The sequence below is a fragment of the Mangifera indica genome, chromosome 3 (genome assembly GCF_011075055.1).
Source record: "Mangifera indica cultivar Alphonso chromosome 3, CATAS_Mindica_2.1, whole genome shotgun sequence".
Classification (NCBI taxonomy): domain Eukaryota; kingdom Viridiplantae; phylum Streptophyta; class Magnoliopsida; order Sapindales; family Anacardiaceae; genus Mangifera; species Mangifera indica.
Genome location: NC_058139.1, coordinates 4,872,213 through 4,892,050, shown reverse-complemented (window position 1 = coordinate 4,892,050; position 19,838 = coordinate 4,872,213). Strand labels below are relative to the sequence as shown.

General features: G+C 30.1%; 2 protein-coding genes across 2 annotated transcripts; both read left to right on the top strand.

Moving 5' to 3' along the window:
* The first annotated feature begins 499 nt into the window (after positions 1 to 499).
* Positions 500 to 2,196, top strand: LOC123212187 (probable WRKY transcription factor 15). Its single transcript, XM_044631253.1, has 3 exons — positions 500 to 1,373; positions 1,515 to 1,640; positions 1,767 to 2,196. The coding sequence occupies exons 1-3, from the start codon at positions 820 to 822 to the stop codon at positions 1,891 to 1,893; spliced, it is 807 nt and encodes a 268-aa protein (XP_044487188.1). The 5' UTR covers positions 500 to 819; the 3' UTR covers positions 1,894 to 2,196.
* An 11,382-nt stretch (positions 2,197 to 13,578) lies between these two features.
* LOC123210550 (adenine phosphoribosyltransferase 4-like) lies at positions 13,579 to 19,527 on the top strand. The gene is made up of 6 exons (XM_044628976.1): positions 13,579 to 13,806; positions 14,109 to 14,219; positions 17,283 to 17,375; positions 18,184 to 18,333; positions 18,682 to 18,740; positions 19,190 to 19,527. Exons 1-6 carry the CDS (start codon positions 13,725 to 13,727, stop codon positions 19,241 to 19,243), a joined length of 549 nt encoding a protein of 182 aa, XP_044484911.1. The 5' UTR covers positions 13,579 to 13,724; the 3' UTR covers positions 19,244 to 19,527.
* Positions 19,528 to 19,838: the final 311 nt, after the last annotated feature.

Genomic DNA, 19,838 nt, shown 5'->3' with positions numbered 1-19,838 from the left:
CAGCATAATTATACTGCTGAAATGGTCTTGCTTAGGAAAGCAACAAATTTCCCTCAACAGTCTCCTAATACAACTTATTAAAGTTGTTTACAGGACTATGTTTAACGCGCACACATCAGATACATGCACAGCTTTGATACAGGAATTTCTTTGATCATCAGTAAGTCAAGTTAATTGTCGAATGCAAATCCTTTCTGACCATTATTTTGACTAATTGAATTGTCCTAAAAACAATGATCGATAGAATTGATCCTATAAATCCTAATCATACTACATCATGAGTTGTAAGCAACGTATAAACAAAAGAAGTTGATTTTAATTTTTTTTCTTTTTAATGGAATTGATAGTTACAGGAAAATAAAAAAAGAGTTGGGAGGAGTGGAGGCAAAGGCAGTAAAAACCATCCTTTAGGGACAAGCATCCTTCAATAATGAATGTTAAAAGGGATAATGCCAATTGAGTGAGAGAGACTGCTTGAAATTGTTGGTTGGTTGGCTGGTTAGTGGATCAGATTCATGGGCAAGTGCAAGTAGAAAAATGCCATATGAATCCAAACTTCTTCACCTAAATCTTTGAATCTTCAGTGTCTTCTTATGTTCTTCTAAATGGCCCGCAACCCTCATTATATATTATATGATAATTTATATTAATACTAACTATTATCTGTTTGTTTCTTACCTATTTAAGGTTCCATGTATCCTATAGGCGAAGCCGGGCTAATAGCATATTTCACACAAAATTTGGTTATTTTGCACACTTATTCACAGTGGAGTGCTTTCTGATTTTTCCATCAAAGAAGCTTCAAGCGTCTTTGTTTCAATGACCCCGAGATTGGAATTCCAAGTTGATGAAATAGCTCAAAACAGTTTTAGATATGCTAGGCACCTATTTAGTTGTATGTCTAATCAAAATCAGAAGAGAAGCATTCAAGAAGTGAGTGTCATTGCTGAAGATGCTGTAAATGGATTCAAGAAATTGCTTAAGCTTCTTGATGGATCGATGCAGCAGCCTGATGGCAAGAGGATCAGGAGGGGTCCTTTGCCAAATTCCCATAACATAAATCCAATCCAATTCATGGATAGCCCTGTCTCTTCTACTCGGAATTCTGTTAACAACTCAAATCAAATACAACTATTTAGACACCTAATCCCTGTTCATAGTGTAAGATCAAATGGTTCTTTCATTCCCCACAATGGCTTGTACACTCAGACTAATAGTGTGGACTCAGTTAAATTGTTGAACCATTCTCTACAACAGCATCATCACAAAAAGATGATTCATCACTCTCATTCAACATCAGATGAGCCCTCCATTTTATCATCCAAGAGCAAGACTAGCATAGCATGTGTAGCCTCAAACTGCTCCAGGCGAAGGTAAAATCTTTTTTATCAGTCAGTTTTTTTAACAGTCATATAGATTTTCTTCCGATAGCTCCCTTTTTGCTTAAGCTAAGATATTTATTTCTTAATATATTTTTTCTGTTTTGAGTTATATTTGAAATACATTATGGACAGGAAGCTGAGAATAAAGAGAACTGTAAGAGTTCCGGCTGTGAGCAATAAACCAGGTGATATACCTCCTGATGATTATAAGTGGAGAAAATACGGACAGAAGGCCATAAAAGGATCTTCACATCCCAGGCATGCTACTTTTTTCTTTCTTTTCATTATTCTCTTTTTTGTTTTAATTCAGTTGGCCTCCTATTAAAATGTGGTTGTGTAAGAGGAGAACAATATTAACATTTTTTTTATGGTTAAAAATCAAAGGAGCTATTACAAATGCAGCAGGATAAGGGGCTGCCCAGCTAGAAAATATGTGGAACGATGTGTGGAGGATCCTTCCATGTTGATTGTCACTTATGAAGGACACCATAACCACTTGACAATCGGCTGAACATTCCATTGCCTCTTCATCTGTCAGGTTTAAAACTACCATATTCAACATGTATTATTTATCTTTGAGAAGTCGGTCTAGTTCAAGTATGTTGGGCTTTGATATGAAGTCTTTGTGTTTGTTGATGGGCTTTGTCCACATGGAGGATTGCATTTTAGGTTGGTAATGGATTCAATTTTCAAAAAATAGAAAGAGGAGATGGATGATTGAGAAAGTGGGGACACAATTTTTTGCAAGTCATTGGATACTCTTTTAATTGTTTAGTGGAATGAATGAATTAAAATCATGGGAAAATAGTTAAAAGATCCTACTTATGATTAAGATCCTTTAAGCGATATGATGTTTAGTGTTTGAAATTAGCTTGATGCATGAGCAAAATTCTACTAGAAGAATATAACCATTTAGGTGGTAGGCCCTTTCTCCACCTTTCCAACCTTACTTATTAGTGCTTGATAATGAGAGATCCATTATTTCCAATCTAAACCATGCGCAAACAACAAATTGGCACGATTTAAGTTTAAAAAATTAATATTTTCTTGTGTTCTTTCAAAAGTGAAGTATCAGTTTTAACAGCCAAAAAGTATTTATATTAATTTATAATATATATATATATATATATTGTTTTGTTTAGGTAGGATGGAAAAATAATATTTCATTGCGGTTCGATGACTATATCATAATTTAGTGATTATAGTAAACTTGAAAGAATTGAACTTGATGTCAACTCAGTTCATTTTAAACCACAACTCTTCACTTGAATTCACCCAACAATCTTCATCAACAGAATCGAATGTGTTTACACGCTATCAAATCTGAACTCTTCAAAATAAAAATAAACTTTTCAAAACATATAGTTTTGAAAAGTTTTTTCTATTTATCTATTAACGTTTGCTCTTTTTTTATCATTGTGTTACAATGATGTCTCATTGTCACTCACACCTTAAAGTGGCACACTACTAGAAATTTTGCATCTCCAAATAGTGTTTTCAATTGCGAAAAATTAATTTAAGACTTAATTATATTAAAATGTAATGTATTGATCATACATGTATAACCCCTAAAAAATTAGTTAATTTTGTATAATCTTCTTAAATTTTGATCATTTTAATTAACAAATCTTTAATCATTATCAACTATATTACCAGATGAATAAAACTATATATCTAACTTTATATATAAATAATGACATGTTATATTATAATTAGGTATTTTTTTATATTTAATTTTCAGTTATTTAATCATATATACCTAACATTACTCTTGCCCATATGTGAGATAATAAATATATGCAAGTGCAAGGCAGTGCACACTCAAGCTTCAGGCTCAGCCATTATTTTTTTCCATTATTAAAAAAAAAAAAAACATAATTCAGAATAGAAAGCGGTAGATTTGAATATTGAATTCACAATCCAAACAATTATTAATCCAATAATCTTATCTTTTAAGTTTGTGGTTTTGGTTAAAGCATTAAAGTCTTGAATCAATCATTTTAGCAATTAATACTTGCCTCCTAACTAATTACTAAGACTGCAAGACTCTTTACTCTGGATTTTTAAATTTTTGGAGCAATTTCATTTCACCCCTCTTGGTCACCTGCCAAAGAGTACAGTATAGGGTTCTTCTCGTTTGATAAAATCGAATCGAATTCAAATATTTCTTTGGCGAAAAGGAAAAAAATTGGAGTAGAAAGTCAAATTTTTTTTGATGAGTTGACTTTTATTTTATTTCATACTACAAAATTCCTTTGTTTGCGGGATCATTTTCTCACGAGAGATAATAAAAAGAACTTTAGAATGAATGTCTATCTATACCACCCAAAATTTTATTGGTAAAATTTTTTATTTTTGTATTTAATTATAATAGAGTTAAAATATTATTTATGTTAATAGAATGAAAATAAGAGACAACCATTTATTGCCTTGTTGGGGAAACAATACAAGATTTCTAGTTCTGGAGAGGAAGAAAGAAAGAAAGACATGGCTAAAAGCTTATTATTTGGTGTTGCCCTTTGATTCCATTCCATTGCTGCTTCTGTAGGGACAACAATATCTCTGTAAGATCCCCCACCCCCCCTTTTTTTCTTTTCTTTTCTGATTTCTGAAAACCTTATAATAATAATAATAATAATAATAATATAAAGAGATTTTATTTTAATTATCAACTTTTTTGCTTTTCTTTAATCTATTGTATGAAATAATATAAACAAACACAGGTTGTAGTCGGCTGAAATTTTTGACTGAAATACAATTACTTTTCTAGCGCCACGGAATGTCATGTGTTGCCTGCCCATTGACTCACTTCTCAACACTTTCTCTGCATTAAAAATAAAATTTTCAATAATATTAAAATTAAAATTTTGATTTATATTAATAAAAATGAATGTATCGATTAACTAGATGATGACATTTCCCATTTAAAACATAATTTTGAAAATTTGAATTGACTATATAAAGATCTAATTTAGGCACTATGCAAGCTCATCTAGTGGAAAAAACAGAATGGGATGTTAATTTGGTGACCCAGTCTGTCTTCCGCCTATTGCGCCTTATTGAACAATTAGATGACCCCCCATACATTTCTCTTTCATTAATTGTCATTCCTTGGCCAACCCCATAGCTAAAGTCAATTTTCAGTCAATCTACACCTTATGTGATGCACGCGATTACCGTCCTCTCAATTTCCAAATCAATTTCGGGCCAAAATTCAGGATTTTGAGGTCGTGTTTTTCGAGAGAAGGATATTCCTATCATTTGCAAGATTTTATCATTGTACTTTGCCTTGTTCACATCCTTTGTTACATTTCTTCACAGTCCAATGTCCATTCCTTGTGCACATTGTGTTTTTTAAGTCTACAACATGGGAAAGAATATTACTTGCTATATTTTTCTATGCCCAGTATACATCAACATGCCTTAACATGGAAACGTTCATTCCTTTTTTTTATGAAGAACAATCTTTGCCCAGCGTTACCTTTTAAGTAGCTTAAAATTCTTTATAATAACTTCAAGATGACACTGTGATGGAGAGTGCATGAATTAACGCCATTTTATAGGCTAAATCTTGTGAATATGAGATAAATATATTGACCTTCCAATTAATTTCAAATGTTTTGTTTCTATAAAGTTAAAAATTTTATATGAGTTGAATTATTTTTTTCAAATTGAATCAATCACAATAAATAAATAAAATTTATCGATTTCAGTTCTGTTATATAAAAAAATTTAAATTTTTATCCTTATATTGAGAATCTCACTGGTATGTTTTTCTTCAGTCAACAAGAGTTTCCTCGGTTTTCTCTTCAAGCTGGTGATTTGGACCAATAGATGTGTACTTGCAGGTTTACACCATGTGAGCCCAGTTTCATATAAAAAATAATGTACGTACTTTCTCCAACAAACGTATATTCCTTGTTTCGATTGAGCCATTTCCATGCCTAGAAAGTGTCTTAGGGTTCTTAGATCTTTAATTTTTGTGGGCATAGTTTTCTTTTTCCTTTTTCAAATTCTATATTTTAATTGGTTTTAGAAAAGAAAAAAGTGCTTCGGAATTATTTATAACCTCCTTTCTTCCCGATTGGATTTTTCTCACAGAACGATTGCTTTCTCCATAATTTTAGTTTATATATTTTTTATTTAATAATAATAATTTTAAGATAGGATAAGAGTTTTCAATGATTGAGAAAATCTAAAGTTATGATTTTATATAATAAGTCAAGATTTAAGATTAAAAAAATAATAATAATAATAAAACAAAGTACAGGAATACTAAGAACCAATGGAAAAGCCAGCCTTTCACATAAAAAAAATAATACGTACAGATTCTTTTATTTTTTCAAAAATGATTTTATTCAATATTAAAAATCTTACTTCCAATACGTACAGGATATTTTTAATTTCCTCAAAATAAAATTAATTAAGATAAACATCTATATAATGAAAAATTAGGCTTCAATGGATTTAAAAAAGGAAAAAGGGCAGTAATTTCTAATCCTAATAGAAATTAATTAAACTGTTTATATATTTTGTGTTTACCATTTATAACAAGCATCTTCAGCGTGAATGTTTTTTTGATTAAGATCTAAACAAAATTCTGAATCCCACCAGACAAACTTAAAAGCAATTTTGGTTACCATTGAGGAAAGAAGGAAACACTTAAAGGAAAAGGAAATGTTAATCGGAAGAAGGGTTATAATTATGACAGAATCTAATAATGTAACCACCCAATCTCATATATATTATTGCTGGCCTGGTTGGCAAGCCGTCCTTACGTGCAGATTCTCGGAGTAGCGATAGGGATATTTCATTGCCTTAAATTTTGGATGTAGCAAGATCCTTTGTAGCTTTCTCTCTAAGCCCCTCTTAATTATAATCTAAGTAACACAACATATAATGTAAAGGGCAGAGTATCCAATACAAGATCCGTCTGTTCACAATTAAATATGTATAGGTGGGGAGTTTTTGGGCACCTTATCATCAATAATCTATACTTGTGGCTCCAAAATGGCTAATGCCTTAATATCTACAATTTTTTTTTTTTAATAATGAAAAAACCTTGTTTGATTTGGACAATTTTTCTAAGGTTAATCTTAATTATATTAAATAGATAAAACTTTAAATTTAATGACTGATTTTATAATTATAATACTAGATTTATCAATAATTTAATTTTATATATCATCAATTAGTCTCGAACCCAAATTCTCTCCGTTTAAAGTTTTCACAATTTTTACCACTCAAATAATAATTAGGGGTTATTACTATCCACATTTGATCTCCAATTAAAATTTTGCCTATGAGATTTCTTGTTTTAAAAAAAATCCCATATAAGATTAAATATGGATATTCATTTTTGTTGCATTTGATTTGACATTATATATATATATATATATGGTTTTTAATAAAAGAGTTGCCAACCTTATAGAGATGGGGAAGATGAAAAATGAAAAAAATAATAAATGTTAACATTTAAATTGATAGAATTAAAATAGAGAATGGGGTTGGTGTATAATTAATGCTTTGCATGCAATGAAAGCAGGCTACCTACAAAATATTACTGTACAGATTTTGAAAGCAACCCAAGGCACAGAGCTTGCTGATCTGACATTGAATAGTTATAAGTGTTGATAAAGTTATGTGGTTCCTCAAGTATAAAATTAGTTGTAATATACCAATAAGCAATAGTTTTGCCCTTTTTCATGTTGAGTTTGACTCATAAATTGTCTGTTGTAAGATGGCAAAATAACACTGTCCCATGCATGTTCTAGTTATGTTATGCATTGGGCACCACGCAAATCCTGACACTTCCTCAGAACTTAAAATTCATTACAAAATGAATTTGTGTCCTCCTTTTACCCAGAAGCTAATAACAATAAATACAAAATTAAATTGACGCCAAAGGATTATTTCCCATCCTAGGTTAGTTGCTTTATTAAAGTCGTATTTATAAGATTTAAAATTTTAAAGTTTTATTTATAAATTAATTATCATTAAAAAGAAAAAAAAGACTACAATAAAATTATTAATTTATAAATAATATTAAAAAAATATAAAATTGATTATATTTTTCTCTTAAGTTTTAAAAATTAAAAACTTTACACATGTTTAAAGTTTTTTAATTTTAAAAACTCATATTTCTCTTTTTAAATTTAAAGTTTTTTTTCCTTCACCCTTTTAGCTAAAATCTTTGGCACCAACAACCGTTTTTCTCCACCCTAAAAAGTCGGCCTATGCACAATAGGGCACGACTACCTCCTCTCTTCAGATCTCTTCATCAGAGATCAATCTCTTTGTCGGAGATGAAGAGATTTCCAAATCTTTTTGTGTCTTCGTCTAGGTGAATCTCTTTGTCTATTTATTAAGTCGAAGAGATCTGGAGAGGAGAGACGTCCACCAATATGTTAGGATGGAAAGGGGAGGTCATTAGCTCTGAAGATACTGACCAGAGAGAAGACAAAAAAAAACCTTAAATTTGAGGGGAGGAGAAATATGACTTTTTAAAGTTATAAAAATAGAGGTGGAGTTGTTAGTTTTTAAAACTTATAAGAGAAAATAAGTTTGATATTTTTTTAATATTATTAATAAAATAATAATTAATTTTATCTCTGTCTTTAACAAAAAAAATTTAATTTTAATTGATTAATGAATGAGACTTTAAATTTTTTAAATCTCATAAATGTAACTTTGAGAATACAACTAAACTTGAGTAGAAAATAGTCCTTCAACCTTAAATTAAATGAAAAAACAAAGGGATAAAGATCTTTTCCAAAGAAGGCAATTTCAAATTAATTTAGGATATTTATTTTAGGGTAATGTAATTAATCTAACAATGAACATATATAATCTGATCAAATTTATGTCAAAACGTCGTAGCCAGAGAATATATAAAAGGGAGACAGTCCCAGTACAGAGTAGCCCTACAACATTACCAGATGGTGGGATTGTCGTTGTCCATAAAATATCAGCAGTTGACAAAAAATATTGCATCGTAATTTTCAATCAATTATTGTTTATGTTTAGGCTTTTGGCCGCTGATCGAATATTTCGAAGCCGTCAATCCATCCATCGTCCTCTTTTCGCCCACGATCCCTCTCCAAGTCGTCGGGTTCGTTCATTTATCAAGAAAAGCTACCAATATCTTCCATGGATTTATTTTAAAGACATATTATGTATAATGAGATTACTCAGATACCACTAAAACTGCAATTTGACCAATCACGACTTCCAAGTGTTCCCGGTTAGCGCCGTTTCTGCAGGATCTCCTTCTCTTTTACTTCAGCCTCTTGGAATCTACCAAAGCATTCATCCGTAGTTCGCAAAGCTCCACGACATCCTAAATTCCTTAATGAATATTTTTTATTAAAAAAAAGTTGGGATGTTATTCTCACAGTTGTTCTTTGTTCAAATGCGGGAACTCTCTAAATTTATTATTCTGTTAGGAAACTGATAACCATACCTATCCATCTCTTATATATATATATATATATATATATATATATATATATATATATATATATATATATATATAAAGTATAACCCACTTTGAGTATCCTCACAATACATATTTATTGTATCCTCGTATAAAGATATATATAAGTATGTGTTTATTTATATACTCAAAATAAGTATATATAATTTTATAAATATATAAATATTTGAACATAAGTAAATGAGATATTCTAAATCCTTCTTAAGAAGATCATTTGCAATACTTAGTAGTTACCCATACATTGCCAAATTTTTCCAAAGTAGTAAAGGAGAAATTTGTGGATGTAAACTCCTAAAAGTAGGTTCAACCAAGTTAAAAATATCATAATTTCATCACTCGCTCACATAGAGTCATTTACTCATCATCTTCACTATCACCTCATATAATGGACATAAATTACTTGCTAAGCACTAATTCCTAATCGTCGTTATCATTTAATTGCGCTAGATTTATTTCTACCTACTAAGAATGATTTAAGTTATGAGTAAGCAATTTGAAAAAGAATAGTAGAAGTAAATGTGAAGCTTCACTCTCTTAAAGGGAGATTTAAGAGGCCCGCACTAAGATTTAAGTGTTTGAGGTAAATTGATGACGGTACAAGTTTTTATAGGTGTGTTTGTGAGTGTAGAACTAGCTAATATATAGTTGTTATTGATTTAAATGCGCAAGCTCTTACGGGTGAGTTTGTGAACGTACAAATACAATTGACCAAAAGACTCAAGTTTATGAAAGAAATAAAAGAGGTTTCTTCTTCACCAGATAGAAGAGTATGTAAGAGTTGTTACCAATGGAAGGGATCAAGTTTATTGGAGAGTAGAGAGAGGTTTCTTCTTCGTAAGAAAGTATAGTATACGAGAGAAATCATGTGCAACAATTATAACTATTCTTAGAGTTTAGATTTTCAGTGTGTCCCAGCTCAACGTAGACACATATGGGTAGTTAATATCATAGTCACATAAAATTCTTTTATGTTGTTTTCAAACTTGGTCTAACTACTTATTTTTATTTTAAAAAAAGTGTAGTATTATGCATATATATTTTAAATACACAAATTGATACATATTTTTAAATGTCATCACGTTTATTTTTAATTCAAAATTATCTAATCATATAATGATACATATAAAATATATATATATTTATATATTCAAAATAAGTATACATAATTTTATTGTTAAAAAAATCAATTATAAATCTAGTCCCGAGGTAGTCTTCTATCAAAGGAAAATACCCAGACTAATTTATGAATTTATCATTATAGCTCGTAAAAAAAGAAAGGGAAAAAAGAAGAAGCAAAGACAGAAATTGATACAAATCATTAGACAAGGTAGTAAATTATGGATTCTTAAAAAATAAAGATGATAAGGACCATCAATTACCAAAAAAATATGGACTTACCATTAGAGCCAGAAAATAAATTTAAAAAGGGAAGAAGAGATAATGTAATAAAACATTAGAAATGGAAAATACATTTATGATATGCACAAAAAGGGAATATGCATAATTTGGCAACAAAAACACATCAAAGAGTTTGTGGATTTACCATTAATTGCCAGAAAAGAGAAAGAATGTAAGACAAAACAAAATAGTAGAAAGAAAAAATGTGCATCCTCACTCAACAACATCGTCTAAAGCAACAATCGTCTGTTTGTACAGTATCGTCGGGAGCCATCGTCAGACGTCATCGACAATTGTCGTCACACGTTGTCAGCAATAGGGCACAAGCGGCAAGCGTTGAAAGAGCTGGATAAGTGGCATTTTCTTTTATATTTTAATGAAAATTGGTTTGTTGTGAACCGGATTGACCCGCAAACCAGCTTGAACAGTTGGTTCACCCGTGATTCAATCGAAAATTATACAAGAAAAAGTTTTACTTACAACAAAAACTGTTTAGAAAACCGGTTTATAATCCGATTCGATTATACAATCCATGATAAAGAATTAAAAAAGATTATAAACACCATAATGACAAATGAGATTGCATGAATGCCAAATAAAAATATTTTTGAGAGGGAAATGAATTAAAATGCTACTATTCTTTCACTTTAAAAATCATTATAACTCAAATACTTATTTATTCATAATTTCATTTAAAGTTTAGTTAAAAATCAATTAAATCCAACAACAAATTCATATTCATCTAAGTAAATAAATATTTTATTATAATTTTTATTTTTTTATATTTAAACGAAATTTTAATATTTGATTATTGAATTTAACTTTTTTTAATTATTTGATTATTAGATTTAGTGATTTTTTTTCATTTATAATAAAAAAAAAACAAAGTTTTAAATTTTTTTGGTTAAACAACCACAATTTCATTACGATTATTCTTAAAGCAATCATAAATTAAACTATACATATATTAATTAACTGTTACATGAACAATTATTCTTATAATCATAATCTATATTCATAAATTGTGTGTACATATTAGTTTGTCTACTATATGAGTATATATAGGAGTTGATTCGAAACAAGTTTATTTGGATTATAAATGAGTTTAATTCAAATAAGCCCAAATATGAGCCTAAGAGAACGAATATGAACTTGAACACAAGCTAGAAAATAAAACTAAAAACGAACCCAAACTATAGTCTTGCTCAGCTCGCGAGCTAAGCATAACTCGTTTGAACCCTTAGCAAACGATGTTGTTTCCAATCCTATCTAAAGATAGGGTTGGATTTAGAACAAGCTTGTTCGAGTTTGAAACACTACCCAAAATATAACAAAATAAACATGACTAGATATTTAGATAATAAAATTATATGTACCTATTTTAAATATACAAATAGGTATATATTTTTTTTATCACTTTTGAAAGAAACCCAATCACATTGAATGAGACAAATCTTAGATCCAGTGACTGATATTATAATTACTGAATTAAGTAAGTAAAAAATGAATCAACTATACAAAGTAAGACAAATCTCAAGTCTAGTGACCGACCTCATAACTATTGAATTAAATAACTCAAAAGTTTAATTTTGATATATTGTTGAAAAGACTTAAATTTATACTTCTTATACATAGAATATTTTTTAATACTATTCAAGCTATCCCTTAGGGGTAAAAATATACATTTGATATATGTTATTAAATAATTAAATAATTTTAAATTAAAAATAAAATAAATTTATTATATAATAATATATTATTATACATATATTTATTTATGTATGAAAAAATAGATATATATATATATATATATATATATATATATATATATATATATATATATATATATATATATATATATATATATCATTATTCATTAGTCATTTCAAATTTTATTCCAAATTTGAAACCTCAACTTTCATGTTCTTTATTTCACTGCATTGACGTGCAAATAAAGTAATGCATTGAATGTTTCGATAATATCTTTGTGATAACATATTATGAAATTATGAAATTTATATTATAAAGTTAAAAGGGCAACATAACCATTTATGATTTACCTAAGATAATGGGTCGATAGAGATGTGACTATTTTGGCCGAATTCACTTATTTAATTAAGGCCGAATGACTTGATCCCACCCACGGTATATTAAAATTTTAAAATGACTTTTTTTAATTTTTAAAAACTCAAATATTTACCTATAAATAAAATTTTGTTAAAAAACTTAGATAAAATTAAAAGTAAAATTATTATTTAACAAAAAATTAAAAAAATATAAAATTTATTATATTTTCCTCTCAAGTTTTAAAAACCAATAACTTTATTCTTGTTTAAAATTCTCAAACTTTGAAAAGTAGCATCCCTCCCCCCCACCCCAAAACTTAGGGTTTCTTCCTCTCAACTCCGGCCATCATTTTTGACCATTGGTGACAACACATTCAGTGGTAATCCTTAGAGAAAACTCCGACAGTCTCTCTCTAAGCTATGTCGACTAAGAATCTAGATGATTTTTGTTTGGTTAATGATGCGTCCAGACAAAATGTCTAAACAATTCGTCTAAAATTTTAGAAGATTTTTATCTGAAAATTTAACTTTTGATAGTTGAATGGTGAGAAGACTTTGACGACAATAATTTAGGGTAGATTTAACGGTCACCAGAGATAGAGATGGTAGTCGGAGAGAGTTTTGGGGAGAAATATGATTTTTTAAAACTAAAAAACTTTATACAAGAGTAAAATATTAGTTTTTAAAATCTAAGGGGAAATAAAATTAATTATATAGATTTTTTATAATATTATTAAAAAGACAATTTTACCTTTAATTTTAACTGAGTTTTTTAACAAAATTTTATTTATAAATGAATATTTAAATTTTTAAAAATTAGAAAGATTCACTTTAGAATTTTACTATACATTAGGTGAAAATAAGTCTTTCAACGTTTAATTAATTACACTTAATCCTAGGTTATTATTCTTAATTTTATTTGTTAAGCAAGGGAAATATCAAATATGTGAGTGGGAGAATGCAAACTTAACACGCTACTAGTGATAGAAAGAGTAATATTACATGAATAATTTTATATATAAATAATAATATATTATTAAATAATTAAAAATAAATAATATTTAACTATAAAATAATATATTATTATTTAAGTATAAAATGATATAAAAATTTATGTGTTGAATTTTGCAGATGATGAAAGTATTTGAAACATAATATTTGTTTTTGTTTATTTTGGAAAATATTTTCTTCTCTCTTTCTAGTGCAGTGAGCCCCCTCCCCCTCCTCTCTCTTTATAAATACCCCTTCTCTCTGCTCTCTTCTATGTATCTTTTTAATTTTTATTTAACGTATCTATTTGCAGTTTGCACTGTCTCTTCCCTAGAGATTCAGATTAAGAGAGGTTCTGGTTTTGTTGGATATTAAGGTGGTTATACAGGTACAATGTCCGCTTGCAAAGACAAAGATCCTCGTATCAATGGCATCAAAACTACCATTCGTGTTGTTCCTGATTTCCCTAAGCCAGGTTCTTTTATTCAACTTTCTATATTTCATCATTTCATTGCTTTTGTTTTCATAAATGTTTAAAAACATGTCTAATGGTTTTGCAGAGGCCATAAGGGAAGCATGAACAACTAAAACATTGTCAAATATCTCATTTTTCTTTGTTTGGAAACTTTGAATGAACAAAACACTCCAGTTTGTTAAGCTTTTAGACAAATATTTAACTTAAAGTTTGTTTCTTTAATTTTTATTTCACCAACCCTAGCATCTCTATTTTTCCTGTTTTATAAGCTGGTACTGTGATAGCTAACGGTGAAATGGCAGGTATTATGTTTCAAGATATCACTCCTCTCTTTCTGCAACCCAAAGCATTCAAAGATTCCATCGATATATTCATCGAGAGATATCAAGGAAAAAATATTTCAGTTGTTGCAGGTAAGACCCTCAGAAATAGAAAAAAAAATGTAACTTTGCATTTTTCTTTTTAGAAAACTTAAAAGATTTGATCCGGAACTTAAGTGAAGAACCTTTTAATCATTCTCATCAAGCTTCAAAATGGTGGGGTCAATAGGTGTTGTGTGTACAAATAGTAAAAGAAGATAAAAAGTAAAATGCTTCTTGCAATACATAAGTTTCCGGTTGTTGTCTTTTTGAGTGCTTTTAAGAGACATCATGGAAGGGAAGTGACTGGGTTTTTATTTTTATATATTTATTTATTTTTAATTTTTTTTACGGTGATTTCTCGTTTGACTATGATGAGCCTTACTTTGTTAGTGGAGTGTGTCATTGATTGCTCTTTGTTAAGTTTCTCAGTCTTTCTTTTGAGCGGCTTGTATTAACTCTCTTTCTTGCAATTGTTGTGGCCATGTGCTTGGGTCCGATTTGGGTGGCTGGTGGTTGGTGATGGATGTCCACCTTGTTGAAGGTGGACCCTTGCATGATGTGGGTTTCGATTAGGCAATTTTCTTTCTCTTCTTTTCTTTTCTTTTTTTCTTCCATTATGATGTGGGTTTCCACGCTTTACTGTTTGCTGAAACTGGCTCTGTGGCACATTCATATTCTCTGTCATTATATCTATCTTTCTATCATGTATAGTTGTATGTTCTTTTAGTTTTCATTGCTTCAAATTCAGTGGCATTTATGGTCTCATGCAATGGTTGTTTAAGTTTGTTCGGGCTCATTTTAGTGAGAAATCGATGCTATGGTCAGATCTGATTTAGAAACTAGAGTCTTTAGGTTCACTGAAATGATTTGTAGTATACTGGCATCTGATATTATGGTGTTTCATTACTATTGAATGGTTTCAGTTCGATGAGTTAACCATAATGTGCTGTATTCCACTTATCTCATGGGAAACCTCCAAAAGTACTACTATTACTCCCACAATCGCTTGTGAAGTTGAAAAAGTTTCAATGATCTCATCATAGACAGGAACTTGCTCATTTTTTTAATTTGGGTTCAAAACAAATTGATCAGGATTTTATGATAAATAAATTTGTCCTATTGTGTGTGCAATTGAATCTGTCTCTTTGTGTGCTCATATGGACATGTATTGTCTTCTTGTGTTTACGAGAACCTTTATGCATATTGTGTATCCTCACATGGAAAGATGTGGCTTTTTCTGTTAGTTGATAACGATTAGCATATTCATTTCAATGTCATTGATGTTGATGTTTCTCAGTGGACTCCATGGGCTTACAAGGTCTGACAATTACAAAAACCCATTTTATGGTTGCAGCATATGCCCCTTCCATGGAATCTTTTTGTTTCTTCAACTCACTTCCGGTTTGACTTGGAATAGCTCTATATTTAATTTTTAAACCTGTTTTGTGTGCAATGGAAAATAATCTTAACTGTTGTATTTTTCTTTAAAAAGATGTGCAGTTATTTCGGCTGCTTCAGGACTCGAATATTTATTCACAAAAAAATAAGCCATTGTATTGGATGGGAAATGAAGATAGCAAAGGCTGTGAAATGATGGTTGAACTTTATGTCTTTCATATTACTGGCACTGCTGGCATTAATTCCATTTAATCTCCCTCTTCACACCTTTCTAATTATATTCATTTCTTTTCTATTGCAACACCCCTTGTTTGTTGCAATGAACTCTTTTTCTTGTAAAAAGAAATGGGGTCCCTATCCATGACACTTGTAATAGGTCAAATCACTTTGTCTTTGCATAGTGGTGCTAATAAGCTGTTCCATCTCTTTTAAATTTTTAGTGGTGGGCTTTCTAACTCTTTTATGGTGTCCATGATATACATTTAGAGTAGTGTTATGTGCACAAACAATGACATGTCATCATGTGATTAAATTGTTTAAAATTAGAGATAAAATAACACCCAATCACATAGTGACATATTATTGTTTGTGTATAAAGTTTTATTAATACATTAGTACCTTTTTAAAATTTTTAGTGGTGGGTTTTCTAACTCTTTTATGTTGTCCATGATATACTTTTAACGTCTGCTACTGATTTATTTAACATTTTAATTATTATGTTGAAAGATGTTTTGTTAGTTATCATGGTTGGTCCTCTGCCAACATTGCTATCAAAGGATCATTTGTATTTTAGAAAACAGTTGAGTACAGTAATACATCTATACATTCATCGATGTTAACAAATTTTGATGTTTGCCTCTCAAGTTCAATATGAATTGAGTTTCCATGTAGGGTCATTTTTCATGTATTCTCTCTTGGTTCTTGAATGTACATTGTTTTACTAAACTTTTGTATGCATTGAAAACTTGTCAGCTGTCCTGATTGAATTCAATGTTTTCAGGTTTTTTTGGGCCATTGTCTAATTTAGTTCATGTTTCTGTGAAAGACAAATAAACTCTTTCATGTTTGTAATAATGCTTCCTTAGTGCCATTTTCTGCATACTGGAGGTGGATAAAACTTTTGGGTTTATTCCATATGTGGAGATCTTTAATGAAGTTGTTTGAACTTTGAAGGATGTGGATTCTTTTGAGTGACTGCTCATTGTTAAATGAGATTGTTTTGAACAGTTTTGTTTGTCCATTTCAAGATTCTAACTACTTATCCAGTTTGAAAATTGTTTGTATTCCTTTTGCCTCTCATGGTAGTAACCTGTCATGCTGCATAATGGCATCATTACCAAATTCTATTTTGAAACCTGATTTACCTTGAAAATTTAAACTTTGTTGATTTAAAGTCATTTACCATTTGCTCATGTCTCTTTTCTTGGTGAAATATCCTCAATCATGTTAAATTCTTGGGGTTGCCTGAATTTTCACTTGTTTATTATAATTATCAGGACTTATGATGTCTATGTTATAGTTTATATTACTAGGCTGACTTTTGGTTCTAATCTTGTCCTAAATGAAACATCAACTTCATAACAGGCTCATGTGGGTATATATATCATTTTCCCTTTCTTTGTTGAAGATTGTAACCATTGTGACATATTTAATTAAATTACAGTTTGAAATCTTATCTCCACCCTTGTGTTCCAAAATATTGATTTTATATTCCAGGGATAGAGGCTCGCGGTTTTATATTTGGTCCTTCTATTGCATTGGCTATAGGAGCAAAATTTGTTCCTTTGAGAAAACCCAAGAAACTCCCCGGTAAGTTTTAAATTTGATGTAGTGAATTCTTGTATACGGTTGTTGAATACATGCATTTCTTTGCTAGTTATTGCTATTTTTTTGGTGCAACCACCTGGAGAAGTCATATAACAAGCATCTTTTACTTGATGATCCAGCTTATATAGCAAGCATATTCTAGTAAATGCTTTTTAATCCTTCATATCGTTTTGTATTTCCTAATCCAGCTCATGCTTTGTATCAGAGTAATCTACAATTAATGGTTATTTGTAATCTTTGATGAATGTTGACATAGGATGTTAAAGTGATGCTTTGGCACAGCTTGGAGCTTTTATATAACACTGATAAACCAATCTTGATTTTTACTTTTGGTTAAATCCTGTTTTACTTTGGCGTTGTTTTTGTTCCATCATATATAAAACTACTATTATTCAGCCAAAAGAAAATGACGCAGTTTCAGCTTGGCTTCTCTGGTGGATTAGTCATCACTATTTCTCATTTGATTGTCCTAGGATAATTGTGTAACACAACCCTATTGCAAAGTTAAGATCCAGATCAACATATGATTGTCAATCCTTTTCTGGTGTTTAAAATGAACCGTGTCTTATTTTTTTCCTGTGTTGTTCCTAAAACAATGGTTGATGTTGCACTTGTTGACCAAGAACATATGACCATAATGCCCTGTTGATAAATTCATTTTGAAGTGTGCAAAATACATGTGCTGACATAATTATTTATTTCAGACATATCTTTCAAATATTGGAGAACTTATAGTTAGTCAACTATTACTTTGCCTATTTTCCGCTAATATACATTGTCATAATGCCAGGCGAAGTTATTTCAGAAGAATATATTCTGGAATATGGAAGGGATTGTCTTGAGATGCATGTGGGAGCAGTTGAACCAGGTGAACGTGCTTTGGTGGTTGATGATCTCATTGCTACCGGTGGCACCCTCTGTGCAGCCATGAACTTACTGGGTATGTTGTAAGAGGAATGGGCTATAATTCTATGTCCTTACATGGATATGGATCACTGAATTTTCTTTTTTGAGAAAAATTACACTGTTCAAGCACAACCCACATGAAATGTTGTTTTGACTTACTGATAGTAATTATTTATGATATATTGAGGTCATTTGAATTTAAAACTAGTACATGAAAATCTGTTATTGAGCTCTTAACTATTAGTGACATTTAACAGCTAATCCTAGTATGTTTTTTCTTTTGTCCATTTTATTTATCTTTAATGATGATACCCATATCTAAATCTTGTATCTTTACAGTGAATAGCCGTTTAAATTTGTTGTAACAATTTTCTTTGATTAGAACGGGTTGGAGCTGAAGTAGTTGAATGTGCATGTGTTATCGAGCTACCAGATCTAAAGGTGTGTTATATTGCAAATCTATATAACACGATGATTCTTTCTTGTCAAAGAGAAATATTATATATACCAACTTTAAGTACACAAATGGGTATACACTTATATATGTCATCATATAATTGGTCGCTACTTGATCTTTAATTCAAATTCACTTAATTACTTGATGATACACATTAAGTATATATTTATTTATGTACTCGAAATGAGTAAGTATAGTTTTATTGATTTTATAATTCTTTTTAGGGGATGGCCATGAATGATGGCCTAGTATTCATGAATCTGCAAGTGTAAGCAACATTATTGCTAAAAGAGATGTATCATATTTATTGTTAGTGGAGAAAGAAGACGGTTAATGAGTTGATGTAATAGTGCTTTAGGCCTCAATTGTGTTAAATTATTCAATGCAATATGTAAATGAGTTTAAGTTAATGAGATGAGTTTGGATTGTGCAGGGTCGGGAGCGGTTGAATGGCAAACCATTGTATGTACTTGTGGAGGCTTATTGATTTTGATAGATTAACCCTTTCCTGAGCATGGCAAAATGTACATTAGAGGGCAAATTTGGCTACCCTTTCATCAGGAATCTGCTTCAACTGTTTCCATGATTTGCGAATTTTGATTATTTGAGAGCCTTGTAGCGAATAGAAAAAATTGAATTTATGCAAAGGACTTGATTTGAGCACTGCTTGTAGGATTTCCTTTAAAGAAATGACTTTACATGTCCCCAACTAATACCAGTATTGAAATGTGATTGCTTATATTAATATGGCTAGACTTTTGGAAGCAAAAATGGACCCTGGTCCTGGATATGTGATAGGCTCATTGTTTCAGAATTAATGTCCAATCGTGTGTGCATTTTCTGAAGATGGAGGTATATTTTGTATAAAATTTGATTGAAATCAATGTCAACGTCAAGTAGATGGAATACAACAGTTAAAACCGGTTTGTTTAATTAATTTAAGATATACTAAAAGGCCAAAAAAGGCTTATTCTCAGCCAAGGTTTATCGTAAACTTAAACTTTAATATATGGACTATTGAAATTAATAGATTTAGATAACTTTTAAGATAAAAATGTTATTTAATTATAATATATTAAAAA

Coding starts and splice junctions, on each gene's coding strand:
- LOC123212187 (XM_044631253.1), top strand. CDS start 820: ATGACCCCGAGATTGGAATTCCAAGTTGATGAAATAGCTCAAAACAGT. Junction 1,374..1,514: donor TCAAACTGCTCCAGGCGAAG/GTAAAATCTTTT, acceptor CATTATGGACAG/GAAGCTGAGAATAAAGAGAA. Junction 1,641..1,766: donor AAAGGATCTTCACATCCCAG/GCATGCTACTTT, acceptor TAAAAATCAAAG/GAGCTATTACAAATGCAGCA.
- LOC123210550 (XM_044628976.1), top strand. CDS start 13,725: ATGTCCGCTTGCAAAGACAAAGATCCTCGTATCAATGGCATCAAAACT. Junction 17,376..18,183: donor AAAACCCAAGAAACTCCCCG/GTAAGTTTTAAA, acceptor TCATAATGCCAG/GCGAAGTTATTTCAGAAGAA. Junction 18,334..18,681: donor TGCAGCCATGAACTTACTGG/GTATGTTGTAAG, acceptor TTCTTTGATTAG/AACGGGTTGGAGCTGAAGTA.